The sequence below is a fragment of the Bos javanicus genome, chromosome 4 (assembly GCF_032452875.1).
Source record: "Bos javanicus breed banteng chromosome 4, ARS-OSU_banteng_1.0, whole genome shotgun sequence".
In the NCBI taxonomy this organism is placed as follows: domain Eukaryota; kingdom Metazoa; phylum Chordata; class Mammalia; order Artiodactyla; family Bovidae; genus Bos; species Bos javanicus.
The window spans coordinates 81,910,560-81,926,591 of record NC_083871.1 but is presented as its reverse complement, the minus strand read 5'-3'; the positions used below and the strand labels follow the sequence as shown (position 1 = coordinate 81,926,591).

Sequence of the window (16,032 nt, the reverse complement as noted above, 5' to 3'; positions counted from 1 at the left end):
AGGAGTACCAAGGCCTGGCCGTGTGTGCCTAGTGCAGGACTGCTCTGTGCCCTTTGCTCTAGCGCCCCATCATGTTGGCTAAGACTTTGCCAGATCTACATACAATCCGAAGTTCTTTCTGCCCAATCCCACTTCCTCCCCCCTTCCTATCCCATCATAGGAATCAGGTAGGTACTCCTTTACATAGGCTTTTCCTGCCTAATCAGACTTCCTCCTTTTCTTATCTTTCACAGGCATTACGCTTCCTCTCCCCACAAAACTTCATGAACTCCTAACTCTGTCTTTACAACCATCTGATCGATACAACTAATGCAAAGAACATAATTACAATTCATGTATCTGACAAAATACCTACACCCAGGATATATAAAAAAACTTTAAAATACAATAATAGGACAACCAATTTTTTTTAAATGGCCAAAGACTTCATTTTTACAATATGCAAATGACATATAGGCACATGAAAAGATTTTCAACATCATAAGTCATCTGGAAAATGAACATTAAAACCACAGTAAGATCACTACATACGTATCAGAAGAGTCAATATTAAAGACTGAAGTGGTCTATTTAATAATGGAATATTGCTGCTGCTGCTGCTGCTGCTAAGTCGCTTCAGTCGTGTCCGACTCTGTGCGACCCCATAGACGGCAGCCCACGTCCCAGGCTCCCCCGTCCCTGGGATTCTCCAGGCAAGAACACTGGAGCGGGTTGCCATTTCCTTCTCCAATGCAGGAAAGTGAAAAGTGAAAGTGAAGTCGCTCAGTCGTGTCCTCAGGCATAAAAAAGAATGAGATAATGTGATCTGCAGCAACATGGATGGACTAGAGATTATACTAAATGAAGTAAGTCAGACAAGGCAAGACAAGCATCATACAACATCACTTATAAGGGAGATTTTAAAAATGATACAAAAAAATTTATATACAAAACAGAATAGACCCACAGACATAGAAAACAAGCCTATGGTTACCAAAAGGGAAAGCAGGGAAAAGGAAAAGTTGGGAGTTTGGGATTAAAACATATATGTATACACTCTACTAAATACAAAATGGGCTTCCTAGGTGGTTTAATGGTAAAGAAACTGCCTGCCAAGCAGGAGATGTGGCTTCAATCCTTGGGTCAGGAAGGTCCCCTGGAGAAGGAAAGGGCAACTCACTCTAGTGTTCTTGCCTGGGAAATCCCATGAACAGAGGAACCTAGCAGGCTACAGCCAATGGGGTCGCAAAGACTCAGACATGACTCAGAAACTAAACAACCACAGCAAATATATAATATAGGTGAACAACAAGTACCTGCTGGATAGCACTAGGAACTCTACTCAGTATTTTATAGTGAACTATAATGGAAAAGAATCTAAAAATGAATAGATTATATACATATGTATAACTGAATTATGTGCTTTACACCTAGCAGTAATACAAAATTGTAAATCAACAATTCTTCAATTAAAAATAATTTTAAGGTTTTTAAAGTTAGTTTTTAAAAGATGTTTTTAGAAGTCTGACAGTTCCATGTGAGGAACAGGATGTGGAGCAACTGACACTCGCATACAATGCTGGTGGGAACATAAAGTGGTACAATCACTTTGGAAAACAGTTTGGCAGTTTCTTATAAAGTTAAATTTATACTTACCATATGACTCAACAATTCCACTTCTGGATATTTACCCCACAGAAAACAAGTATACACAAAAAGACCTCTACAAGAATGTCCATAGCAATTTTATTCACAATAGCCAAAACCTGCAAACAATCCAAATGTCCAACAAATGGACAAACCATGCTATATCCATACAATGAAGAGAGTACTTGGCAATAACAAAGAACAACCTACTGGTGCGTGCAGGGCTCTTCAAGTGGGGCCAGTGATAAAGAACCTGCCTGCCAATGTAGAAGACATGAGACCTGGGTTTGATCCCTGGGTAGGTGGAGAAGGGAATGGCAACCCACTTCAGTATTCTTGCCTGGAGAATCCCATTGACAGAAGAGCCAGGCGGGCTACAGTCCATGGGGTCACAAAGAGTCAGACATGATTGAAGCGACTTAGTGTGCACACTGGTACATACAACCAAATAAAGGAATCTCAAAAACATTATATTGAGTCAAAAAATCAAAATACATAAAATGTCATATGTGATTCCATTTTTGTGAAGTTTTAAAACTGGCAAAACTATTCTTGAGTAATATAAATTAGATTGGAGTTGCCTCTGTGAGGCATTAGTGATTGACTGCAAAGAAGTATGAGGGAATTTTCTAGGATGACGGAAATTTCTATATCATAGTTTTATTTTTGTTTTTGGCTGTGCTGGGTCTTTGTTGCTTAGCAGGCTTTTCTCTAGTTTCAGAGAGCAGGGGCTACTCTCTAGTTGCCGTACTTGGTCTTCACATTGCAGTGGCTTCCCTTGTTTCTGAGCACCAGCTCTAGGGCACATGGGCTTCAGTAGCTGTGGCTCCAGGGCTCTAGAGCACAGGCTCAGTACTTGTGGCACACAGACTTAGCTGCTCCACGAAGTGTGGGATCTTCTCAGATCAAGGATTGAACCTGCATTGGCAGTCTGATACTTTACCATTGAGCCACCGAGGAAGCCTGGAAATTTCTATATCTTGATTCAGTGATGGTTACACAGATATATATGTATTTGTCAAAACTCATCAAACTGCACCCTCAAAATGTTAATTAATGTAAATAGTTAATTAAGTTCAGTTCAGTCACTCAGTCGTGTTTGACTCTCTGCAACCCCATGAACTACAGCATGCCAGGCCTCCTTGTCCATCCCCAACTCCTGGAGTTTACTCAAACTCAAGTCCACTGAATTGGTGATAATGGTGATGATCCAACCATCTCATCATCTGTCGTCCCCTTCTCCTCCTGCCTTCAATCTTTCCTAACATCAGGGGCCTTTCAAATTAGTCAGTTCTTCACATCAGGTGGCCAAAGTATTAGAGTCTCAGGTTCAACATCACTCCTTCCAATGAATATTCAGGGCTGATTTCCTTTAGGATAGACTGGTTGGATCTCCTTGCAGTCCAAGGGACTCTCAAGAGTCTTCTCCAACACCACAGTTCAAAAGCATCAATTCTACAGCTCTCAGCTTTCTTTATAGTCCAACTCTCACATCCATACATGACTACTGGAAAAACCATAGCTTTGACTAGATAGACCTTTGTTGGCAAAGTAATGTGTCTGCTTTTCAATATGCTGTCTAGGTTGGTCATGACTGTCCTTCCAAGGAGTAAGTGTCTTTTAATTTCATGGCTGCAATCACACCTGCAGTGATTTTGGAGCACCAAAAAATAGTCTGCCACTGTTTCCATTGTTTCCCTGTTTATTGGCCATGAAGTGATGGAACTGGATGCCATTATCTTAGTTTTCTGAATGTTGAGCTTTAAGCCAACTTTCTCACTCTCCACTTTCACTTCCATCAAGAGGCTCTTTAGTTCGTCTTCACTTTCTTCCATAAGGGTGGTTTCATCTGAATACCTGAGGTTACTGATGCTTCTCCTGGCAATCTTGATTCCAGCTTGTGCTTCATCCAGCCCAGAATTTCTCATGAGGTACTCTTCGTATGTTAAATAAACAGGGTGACAATATACAGCCTTGACATACTCCTTTTCCTATTTGGAACCAGTCTGTTGTTCCATGTCTGGTTCTAACTGTTGCTTCTTGACCTGCATACAGATTTCTCCAGAGGCAGGTCAGGTGGTCTGGTATTCCCATTTCTTTCAGAATTTTCGAGTTTGTGGTGACCCACACAGTCAAAGGCTTTGGCATAGTCAATAAAGCAGAAATAGATGTTTTCCCAGAACTCTCTTGCTTTTTCAATGATCCAACGGCAGTTTGGCAATTTGCCAAATGTTGGCAATTTGATCTCTTGCTTTTTTGATGATCCAACAGCAATTTGGCAATTTACCAAATGATGGCAATTTGATCTCTGGTTCCTCTGCCTTTTCTAAATCCAGCTTGAACACCTGGGAGTTCATGGTTCACGTATTGCCAAAGCCTAGCTTGGAGAATTTTGAGCATTACTTTAGTAGCGTGTGAGATGAGTGCAATTGTGTGGTAGTTTGAGCATTCTTTGGCATTGCCTTTCTTTGGGATTGGAATGAAAACTGACCTTTTCCAGTCCTGTGGCCACTGCTGAGTTTTCCAAATTTGCTGGCATATTGAGTGCAGCACTTTCACAGCATCATCTTTCAGGATTTGAAATAGCTCCACTGGAATTCCATCATCTCCACTAACTTTGTTCATAGTGATGCTCCCTAAGGCCCACTTGACTTCACATTCCAGGATGTCTGGCTCTAGGTGAGTGATCACACCATCATGATTATCTGTGTCGTGAAGATCTTTTTTGTACAGTACTCCTGTGTATTTTTGCCACCTCTTCTTAATATCTTCTGCTTCTGTTAGGTCCATACTATTTCTGTCCTTTATTGTGCCCATCTTTGCATGAAATGATCCCTTGGTATCTCTAATTTTCTTGAAGAGATCTCTAGTCTTTCACATTCTATTGTTTTCCTCTATTTCTTTGCACTGATCACTGAGGAAGGTTTTCTTATCTCTCCTTGCTATTCTTTGGAACTCTGCATTCAAATGGTTATGTCTTGCCTTTTCTCTTTTGCTTCTCTTCTTTTCACAGCTATTTGTAAGGCCTCTTCATACAGCCACTTTGCTTTTCTGCATTTCTTTTTCTTGGGGATGGTCTTGATCCCTGTCACCTGTACAAAGTCATGAACCTCCGTCCATAGTTCTTCAGATACTCTGTCTATAAGATCTAGTCCTTAATTCTCTTTCTCACTTCCAATGTATAATCGTAAGGGATTTAGGTCATACCTGAATGGTCAGAAGAAATATCAATAACCTCGGATATGCAGATGACACCACCCTTATGGCAGAAAGTGAAGAAGAACTAAAGAGCCTCTTGATGAAAGTGAAAGAAGAGAGTGAAAAAGTTGGCTTAAAGCTCAACATTCAGAAAACTAAGATCATGGCATCCAGTTCCATTACTTCATGGCAGATAGATGGGGAAACAGTGGAAACAGTGGCTGACTTTATTTTTCTGGGCTCCAAAATCACTGCAGATGGTGATTGCAGCCATGAAATTAAAAGACGTTTACTCCTTTGAAGGAAATTATGACCAACCTAGACAGCATTTTGAAAAGCAGAGACATTACTTTGTCAACAAAGGTCCATCTAGTCAAGGCTATTGATTTTCCAGTGGTCATGTATGGATGTGAGAGTTGGACTATAAAGAAAGCTGAGAGCTGTAGAATTGATGCTTTTGAACTGTGGTGTTGGAGAAGACTCTTGAGAGTCCCTTGGCTGGCAAGGAGTCCAACCAGTCCATCCTAAAGGAAATCAGTCCTGAATATTCATTGGAAGGACTGTTGTTGAAGCTGAAACTCCAATACTTTGGCCACCTGATGTGAAGAGCTGGCTCATTTGAAAAGACCCTGATGCTAGGAAAGATTGAGGGCAGAAGGAGAAGGGGACAACAGATGATGAGATGATTCAATGGCATCAGAGACTTAATGGACGTGGGTTTGGGTAGATTCCAGAAGTTGATGATGGATAGGGAGGCCTAGCATGCTGAGGATCATTGGGTCACAGAGAGTCAAACATGACTGAGAAACTGAATTGAACTGAATGGTCTAGTAGTTTTCCCTACTTTCTTCAAGTTAAGTCTGAGTTTGGCAATAAGGAGTTCATGATCTGAGCCAAAGTGAGCTCCTAGTCTTGTTTTCACTGACTATATAGAGTTTCTCCACCTTTGGCTGCAAAGAGTGTAATCCATCTGATTTCAGTGTTGACCATCTGGTGATGTCCATGTGTAGAGTTTTCTCTTGTGTTGTTGGAAGAGGGTGTTTGCTATGACAAGTGTGTTCTCTTGGCATTAGCCTTTGCCCTACTTCATTCTGTACTCCAAGGCCAAATTTGCCTGTTACTTCAGATGTTTCTTGACTTCCTACTTTTGCATTCCAGTCCCCTACAATGAAAAGGACATATGTTTTAGGTGTTAGTTCTATAAGCTCTTGTAGGGCTTCATAGAACCATTCAACTTCAGCTTCTTCAGCATTATTGATTTGGGCACAGACTTGGATTACCGTGACATTGAATGGTTTCCCTTGGAAATGAACAGAGATCATTCTGTCGTTTTTGAGATTGCATCAAAGTACTGTATTTTGGACTCTTTTGTTTACTATGATGGCTACTTCATTTCTTCTAAGGCATTCTTGCCCACAGTAGTAGATATAACAGTCATCTGAGTTAAATTCACCCATTCCAGTCCATTTTAGTTCACTGATTCCTAAAATGATGATGTTCACTCTTGCCGTCTCCTGTTTGACCACTTCCAATTTGCCTTGATTCATGGACCTAACATTCCAGGTTCCTATGCAATATTGCTCTTCACAGCATCGGACCTTGCTTCCATCACCACTCACATCCACAACTGGGTGTTGCTTTTGCTTTGGCTCTGTCTCTTCATTCCTTCTGGAGTTATTTCTCCACTGATCTCCAATAGCATATTGGGCACCTACCCACCTGGGGAGTTCATCTTTCAGTGTCCTATCTTTTTGCCTTTTCATACTGTTCATGGTGTTCTCAAGGCAAGAATACTGAAGTGGTTTGCCATTCCCTTCTCCAGTGGACCACATTCTGTCAGAACTCTCCTCCATGACCCTATGCATAGAACTGCATGTAAATTATACTTTAATAAAATTGACTTTTTAAAATGTATTCCCAGTGTTTATAAATACTATACTAATAAACACCAAATACTGAATATATAAACACTATATCTAATAGTATTCATTGGTATTGCAACTGGAATATTTATCTAATCTATGCTTTTAGATGGTTATTGCTAAAAAGTAAAGAGGCTATTATTGGTCAATTTATTTTTCCTATATCCAGAGAACTTCTCGAATTCCTTTATTCATTTTGTTTTTAACTGAAGTCTTAGTCTTGGGCTTCCTTAATAGCTCAGTTGGTAAAGAATCTGCCTGAAATGCATGAGATCCTGGTTTGATTCCTGGGTCAAGGAAGATCCACTGGAGAAGGGATAGGCTCCCCACTCCAGTATTCTTGGGCTTCCTTTGTGGCTCAGATGGAGAAGAATCCAGGAGACCTGGGTTCCTGCAATGTGGGAGACCTTGGTTTGATCCTTGGGTTGGGAAGATCCCCTGGAGAAGGGAACAAGTGCCCACTCCAGTATTCTGGCCTGGAGAATCCCATGGACTGTAGAGTCCACAGGGTCGCGAAGAGTCAGACATGACTGAGCAACTTTCACTCACTTCACTTAGGCATGCTATCACATAAACAGCAAAAAATTAAAATAACTTCATTTCTTATTATCCAACATTTATACAGATTACTTTGTTTACTTCTCTTTTGCATTCACTAATCTCCAAATGAATGCTGAATAATCATGGTGATCACCAGATGTTCTCTCTTTTCCCTACTTTAAAGGAAATAGCTTAACATCTGAATGTTTAGAATAGTACTTGCTATTGGACTTTCTTATAAAATCCTTATCAGTTTGTGTTTTCTATATTATTTTGTTAAGAATGATTCTTTTTTTAAAATTTTAAGTGTATGTGTGTGTTTGTGTGTGTGTGCGTGTGTGTGTGTGTGTGCTCAGTCATGTCTGACTCTTTTCGGACCCATGGACTGTAGCCCACCAGGCTCCTCTGTCCATGGAATTTTCCAGGCAAGAATACTGGGGTGGGTTGCCATTTCCTACTTCAGGGAATCTCCCCAACCCAGGGACTGAACCAGTGTCTCTTGAGTCTCCCGCATTGGCAGGAGAATTTTTTACCACTGAGCCACCTGGGAAGCCCAACTGACTTTTTTGCTTTTATTAGTACAATACATGGTTTCTCTTTTAAATTGTTGATGCAGTGAAATATAGGTTTTTTAATATTGCAACAATTTGCTTTCATGAAATAAAACCTCTTGAATTATTATTTTGATAAGATACTGGATTCTCTTTTAAATACATATTCATAAGCCAACTTGAACTTTGGGAGTTCTTTCATATTAACTTTAGCAGATGAGAGTAAAGCTGGTTTCATGAAATGATTTAGGGAGTTTCTTTTTCTGTGTCCTACAAGAGTGAAAAAATGATATTTATTTATCCATCATTCTTTAAAGATTAAAAAGGATTTAAAGCATTTAACTGTAAAATTCTCATCTCTGTGCTATTTTTATAGTAGATAGTTAATCTACAATTTTTCTATGATAATTAGTTTCTTCACGTTTTCTACTTGCTTGATAAATTTTATTTGGAAGTCATTCACATCACCTGTTTTCAAATGTGTCACAAGTTTTAGTTAGTAATTTATAATATTTGATTTTTTTCCATATCATTACCTTCCTTCTCATTTTTATCTTGTGTAATTTTTTTTTAATCAGGGTCAGAAAAGGATTGTCTGTTTTATTGGTGTTTTCAAACAACCAGTTTTTGGAATTACTTATGCAAGTTTGGGTGTTCGTATTTTATTAATTTCAATTGTTTTCTTTACTGCTTCCCTTACTATCAGTTTGTTTCTAACTAAGATACATAGTAATTCTGTCTTGTTTTTCTTTCTTCTTTAATAATAAAAACATTAAAGCCTCCAGAATTGCCTAATAAGACAGCTTTCATTTGTTCTCAAGTTTTTTTGGTACGAATTATTCTGATTTTTATTGTTTATTATGTTGTTTTCATTTTTATTTACTTTTTGATTCAAATGTTATTTAGGAAGATGCTTATGTCCTATATTATATTTAAATTAAAATTATTGGAGTAACTTTTTATTTATTATCAATTATATTGGATTATGATTAGTTTACTAAGGTTTTTTGTTACAAAGTATACAATGATTGTATACATATTCCATGGACCTACCAAGTATTGTGTATATTTTTCATATATTAAATATATACAAAAAATTTTCTCTGAACATTTAAAATGATAACATATACTACCCAACTGCCCTCACTCACACACATACCCATAGCTCTCTTTACTTAGTTTGTTTTTAAACATTTTTTCATAGCATGTATCATAATCTTGTAACAAACGGTATAATTTACTTATATTTCCTCATGAATGTCAGAGCTGGGACTTCCGTGTGTTGTTCACTGATGTATCTCAAAAGCATATAACGGTGCCTGGCACGAGGCAAATGTTCAAGAAAATTTGTTGGCTAAGTAAATCATCATTACCACATGGGCTTCCCTGGTGGCTCAAACTGTAAAGAATCCGCCTGCAATGCAGGAGACCCTGGTTCCATCCCTGGGTAGGGGAGATCCCTTGGAAGAGGGAATGGCTACCCACTCCAGAATTCTTCCCTGGAGAATTCAATGCACAGAGGAAGGAGCCTGTAGAGCTACAGTCTGTGGGGTTGCAGAGTCACACAGGACTGAACTATGAACACACACTACCACATGAGCACGCAAAGGGCCAAACAGGAATACTGATGGTATCCATTCATTCATTAACTTTTGTTTCAACACCTACTACAGTTTGGAACAGTGCTGGTGCTGAGTTCTTATATAAAGACAAGTCTCCATCTTCACCAGTCTTTTCTGGCATTTCAGAAGGAACAGGAGTCAGAGAAGGATGCTGTGAATCAATGAGAAATACATTTCGTTTTATAAACGCTCTCTATATTTACTGATCTCAAAAGGGCTGCAATATCTTAACTTCTTTAATGTCCTTTGTTCCACGCTCTTAACAATTGAAACAGTCGGGCAGTCCAAACCTTTAATTGCACTGAAAGGGATTCTAAAATAACGGAGTGCCTCAAAAGAACTACCTCGAAGGGTTTTGCCAATGCACGCGTCTTCAAAACCCAGACCCCAGCAGACACCACGGTAGAAGTGCCGTGTTTCACTGAACGCTGGCGCTGCCTTCCGCAGTCAAGGTCAGAGTGGTTCCACGTGGGAGGAACCGGCCTCGCCCACAAGTGCACGGTGACGTTTCCAGCTTAGTAATGGGTACTTCCAAATATCAGGGAACAAAAGCCTCAGGGGGAAACCAGGACCTTCCTGGGACCCGCGACCACCCTGTGAACCCGTCACAACGTTCAGACACCGTGCACATCTACGCGCACGCGCAGCAGTGCCGCGAGCCCGGCTGCCTGTCTTCGTCCCGCCCCTCGGACCGGAAGGAGTTGCCGACCCTTCCGGCGTCCGGCGGCCCTGTGGTTGCCTCAGTGATGTCGTGGGTTCAAGCTGCTTCTTTGGTCCAAGGTCCTGAAGAGGAGAGGGACGTGTTTGACGAGGAAGCTGATGAATCGCTCCTGGTGCAGCGGGAATGGCGGAGCCACATGCAGAGACGAGTCAAAGTAAATCTGCGTGGAGGGGGCGGGGGTCCATTGCTGTACCGGGTTGTTAGCACTGGAGCTGGGAGTTGTGATAAGGTGGGGTCCCTGGATGAAGGCTGGAGTGGTCGCGGCCTGGCCTGGCGCTGCCCTCCCTCTCCCTTACCATTCAGTCTGGCCCATGTTCTGCTACGGTTTCCCAGTGGGTTACTTGAAACCGTGCGACACCACAGGATGCTTTCCTCGAGCGCCCGTGGAGTGTGTTGGATGGACACCGGGGACCGAACAAAATAACCTTTGTCAAAGACTTTGAAGAGATTTCAGTTTGATGGGCATCAGAAGGAAAGGGGCGGACGAGAAACATTTACACTGTTCTAATTATGTCTGTCCAAGGACATGTAGGCAGTTGACATGGGTTGCTTGAATGAGTGGGGAGCCTAAAGTTAGGAGTAGTGTTAATCAGGACAGATGGAAAAAATGAACTTAAGAATGTTGTCAGAGGGCAATAAGAGAAAGCTAATAAGGAATGGAGTCACAGAGTCAGACAAGGCTGAGCGACTGAACAAAATAAGGTATGGTGGTGGCTACGTAAGGGAGTATTAATGTGTTTTTTTAATTTGTTGGGTGTGAATTATCCATCTCTAATTTGTCTTACTATTCATTGAGTCTCAGCTTAATACCACACACCCAGTCTCCAGGTGGAGCTTTCAGAGCTTAGTTCAGGGTGAGGACCAAATGGTGAGACCTGTGCCTGCTAGTGTCCTTGCCAACCATTAAATTGCCATTAAATCTGCCCTTGTTTAATGTCTCAGTAAAATAATATTTGCTTAGCACAACAACAATGTTGTCAACTTCAGAAATGCCTTACGTGAAGCTGAGGCTAAACCAGTAAATATTGAGCACCTTTTGAGTGTTGTGGCAGGACAAAATCCTTGCGCACAGAGGATTTTCAGTTTACTTAAATTAAGGTAAATTTCTAAATCAAGCAAAATTTCTAAAACCAGACCTCTCATCTTCCTTTTACTATACCAATTTCCTCTTTCCCTACTCCAGTTCCAAGACCTTGGTAACCCTGCCCTGCCTTACCCACCCACACCAAACCAGTTTCTAAAGGACCAGACACCTAATTCTCCATGTTTCCTTTCTGTGGAGCTATTGCTACCACGGATTTTTTTTTTTAATATGTAGATTCAGTATTTTAAAATGTGTCCAATAAATCTAGACTACAAAAATGGGATAAACCAACAATAAACTTTTATGAGAAGCATAGTCTACTTTGGTTGTGTGATTATGCCATATGTTTAATATGCCATCATGGTTCTCCATGATGTTAAATAACACAATAGAGGCCTGTTTCATCACTTTCTAAATTGGTTCTGTGACTTTCTAGAAAAACCTACACTGGTTTACTTGGTGTTAAGTTACAGCTGTAATTCTTCATTACTTATTTTTAGGAAGGCTACAGAGATGGAATAGATGCTGGCAAAGCAGTTACTCTTCAACAAGGCTTCAATCAAGGTTATAAGGAAGGTGCAGAAGTCATCATAAACTATGGACAACTTAGAGGAACACTGAGGTAATTTTTAAAACTTAAATGCTGAATTATTTTAACCTTTGTACTAGTGGAGGGTTTTGATGAAAGTAATATGTAAAAATAAAGCGTAAGCTGAAGTGTTTCCCCTCGTGTTAAATCCACAAAAGGGTACTGCAGAGCATAGACTAAAATTGCCTTCAAAAAGTCAGCAGTTATCCACTTTAATATGTAAGCCAGATGTTGTCTTTTATTGCAAAGAAATGATACAAAGGTGTCTTCTTTTTTGCTACCTGAACTACCACCAATCTGTATCTCAAAGTAATTGAAAAAATCTTCAGATTTGGGGTAACGTTTTTATTCTTGCACATGTGACAGAACACAATAAAACAGATGTCTAGACTAGAAGTACCTGATGAAGAGTATAGCCAGTAACAGAAAAATTATTCCATTTACTTTATTCCTGAACTTTGAACACCTGTCAGGATTTCATAGGAATAATGGCATGTATTAGAACCAAGTGGTCCAAAGGCACATGGAGCTAGGAGCACGACAGGCTTGTCCTCTTTGATGCTTTGTACCTTTTAAACAGTCCTCTCTAGAGAAAAACATAAATGCTTCAAAGAATCACTGATTTTTACAAGGTATAAAATAAAAGTTATCAAAACAGGACAGAGACTTCCCTGGCAGTCTAGTAGTTAAGACTCTGCACTTCCAATGCAGGGTATGCAAGTTTGATCTCCTGTGAGGAGATGAAGATCCCACATGCCATAAGGTGGCACAGCCAAGAAAAAAATAAAAATTAAAAATAAAATTAGAAAAAAGTTATCAATACAAAAGTTCATTACATTTGAGGTTTTATAAAATTCAGCTGTCAGGAGTCAGCATTTATAGTATACTATAGTAAGAAAATGATCATGTGTTCATCTTCACATCAAGTTAAATTAATTTTTTATAAGCTTAGAAAGCTTATTGCAGGGTATCTGCTGGCAGTGCAGTGGATTTGGACCTCATGTTTTCATTTTCACGGTCTGCGTTCAGTCCCTGGTCTGGAACTAAGTTACCACAAGCTGTGTGACATGGCCAAAAAAAAAAAAAAAAAAAAGTTCTTGCTAACATTATTGCTTTTCACAACAACCATTATTTCGTGACATGAATAATATGAATGTAGGAAAGTAAAAGTACTTTCTATACTAAAAAAAAAAGTAAAGAAAAATAATTATTAGGACTGGAAGAATTCTAACCTTCTTCAATAAAATTGTTAGTAAAGTATCTACTCTAACAAAGTTGGAAAAGTGAGTTGTCTCAAAACTTTTTTTCCCCTCACCTTCAGTTTTGATGTCAAGCAGCTATACGGTTATAACAGTGATTTTTAACCTTGGTTACACCTTGTTATCAGCTGGGAAGCTTTTAAAAAATAACACCCCCAGAGATTCTGATTTAATTGGTCTCGGGTGTGACCTGGACCTTGATAAAGTTTAAAAGTTTTGCAGGTAATTCTGATGTGCATCCAAGATTAAGAATCACTAGTTTAGAAGCTGGCTGCTGCCTTTAAAAGAAAAACTAATTTTTCAGGTTTTTTCTTTCTCTTGAGTTGTATCCATCTTCAACAGAAGCTATAAGGGGAAAATAAAATGAGGAAAAATAGATGAGGACCTGTGAAGGAGGGGTTATGAATTATAAACAGTTTATATGATTAACTCCAGTTGTTTAATTTCTGTTGAAAGATAATGTCCTTATATTTATAATCTTATTTTACCATCATTACTTTCCTGATTTTGACTCACATTGCTATTATTATTAATTTTTGCATGATTTTATCTAGAAGAGAAACGTAAGCCTTAGCTTCAAAAATTCTAAAAGTCTTTGATTGTTTAATTTTTTCCTCTTTAACTCTTATTTATATTTTCGTTCAGTGCTTTGCTCTCCTGGTGTCACCTTCATGATAATAGTTCGGCTTTGATCAGTAAAATAAATAATCTTCTGGATGCAGTTGGCCAGTGTGAAGAGTATGTGCTCAGACATCTGAAATCAATCACTTCACAGCCACATGTTGTAGATTTATTGGACTCCCTTCAGGATATGGACCTTTGTCATGTAGCTCCAGCTGAGGAAAAGATTGATGAAGTTAAAGATGAAAGATTCTGTGAAAATAATGCTGAGTTTAACAAAAACTGTAGTAAGAATCTTAGTCAGGTAGATTGTTCATCTTTAGAATGTTGTAGAGCCCAGGAGCATGCATGCCCTGAAAACCCAAGCCTCACTTGGATTTTAGAACAGACAGCCAGTTTGGTAAAACAGCTGGGAGTATCAGTAGACATATTACAACACCTCAAACAACTGTAAAAATTACCTTCCCTTTAATAATGGAGGCAATGTTCAGAACATTCTTAGAACATTTTGTTTCTGAACAAGCTAACCAAAATTTGCACTGGTTTCTACACTTCACTTGTAAGGGTATCCCTTCATGTAATGTTGAAACATCTTCAAAATTAATATATTAAAGGTAATATAATCCTTCTTTCTTTGTCAATGGTAATTTTTATGTGGTTTAAGATATGCTCAAAAATTCCAGTTGTCTTCATTTTCAAATTTCTGGGGACTCATTACTATCAGAAATTAACAAGAATCAGACTACAGTTGACCCTTGAACAACACAGGTTTTAAAGGTACCCATCCACCATGCAGTAAAAAAATCTGCATACTTCTTATAGCTGGCCCTCCATATCTGCAGTTATGAGTTTCAGATTCAACCAGCCTCAGATCATATAGTACTGTAATATTTACTGTTGAAAAAGGTCCAAGTGGAAGTGGACCCTCAGGGTTCAAACCCATGTGTTCAAGCATCAACTGTTATTTTGTAAGGACTTAGCCCTGCTTTCTGCTCCTGTCACATTGTCTTGTGATTAGGACCTCATCAACTAATCAGACCAAAGTTACAAAAAATAACCTAATGGCTAAAGTTGTAAATAGACACATACATACATATATATATATATATAGATGTAGTATATTTGAAATTAAGAGGCTAATAAGTATAAAACTGAAGACATGTTTATACTGATAATTAAAAACAATTCTAAAGTTTGCTTTAGTTTTTAAGTATTACTGATTTTTTGTTGAAGTGTAATTTTTTAATAATGTTTCAGGTGCACAGCAAAGTGATTCAGTTATATATTTTTTTCCATTATAGGGTATTACAAAATATTGAATATAGTTTTGTGTGCTATACAGTAGATTCTTTTTATCTATTTTATATATAGTAGTATGTACATGTTAATTCAAAACTCCCAATTTATCCCCACCTCCTTTCTCTTTTTAGTAACTAAGTTTGTTTTTTATGTCTGTGAGTCTGTATCTATTTGTATAATTTTTTTAGATTCCACATATAAGTGATATCATGATATTTGTTAAAGTTTGTTTCAGTTTTGTGATGATTAGAAGTAAGGACACAATTCCAAGAAAATACAGAAAATCCATTCCATGCTCAAGTACTTACCTGGCTTTTCCAAGTTGTAACCAGTTAGTAGTATTGCTTGACAGTGCACCACATTACTCCTAAACTGCAGTTTTCCTTTTATTTATTTAGTAATAAAACATTGAAGCCACTGACTTCTTTATTGTAGCAATATTCTTAGTCTAGCATAGACAAAATTAGATTCAAATTTTTGCTCTAGGACCTAAGCATGTAAGATCAGGAAAAAGTTTTTCATCACTTTTTTGCCTGAAACACAAATTTATATAACAAATCCGACTTCAGAGACACCCAAATGATTGCCCCTCATTGATAGCCTTAACTTATATCTATCATCTACTCTAAAAGACAGTCTTATCTGATAAAAGAGGTATTTCAGGAGATCAAGAAAATGTACTACTGCAATTTTGAACTTCCTTAAAGTTCACCAAACATTATGAAATTGAGGCAACAAATTTGAAATTAGAAAACCACAAAGTGTTTAGAATTTACTAAAACATACTGAAGATAAGTGACATTTGATAGCTGGTTTTTAAAAAGTATTTGATTACATCTCTCTAGATGTAAATATTATTATTTCAGAGATTTAGTAATTTGCCTTGTTATACAGATACTACTACCATATGTATGAATGCGGCAAAAATCTCAAATCCACCTGGAATATTATAAGCAGCCTCTTAGATATGAAATATACCCATCTTTAATAATATATCTCA

The 16,032-nt window shown here is 38.4% G+C and overlaps 1 protein-coding gene across 1 annotated transcript; it reads left to right on the top strand.

The window, feature by feature from the left end:
• The first annotated feature begins 10,145 nt into the window (after positions 1–10,145).
• On the top strand, positions 10,146–15,453 carry YAE1 (YAE1 maturation factor of ABCE1). Its single transcript, XM_061414516.1, has 3 exons — positions 10,146–10,334; positions 11,765–11,886; positions 13,758–15,453. Exons 1-3 carry the CDS (start codon positions 10,206–10,208, stop codon positions 14,185–14,187), a joined length of 681 nt encoding a protein of 226 aa, XP_061270500.1. The 5' UTR covers positions 10,146–10,205; the 3' UTR covers positions 14,188–15,453.
• The last annotated feature ends 579 nt before the right edge of the window (positions 15,454–16,032 follow it).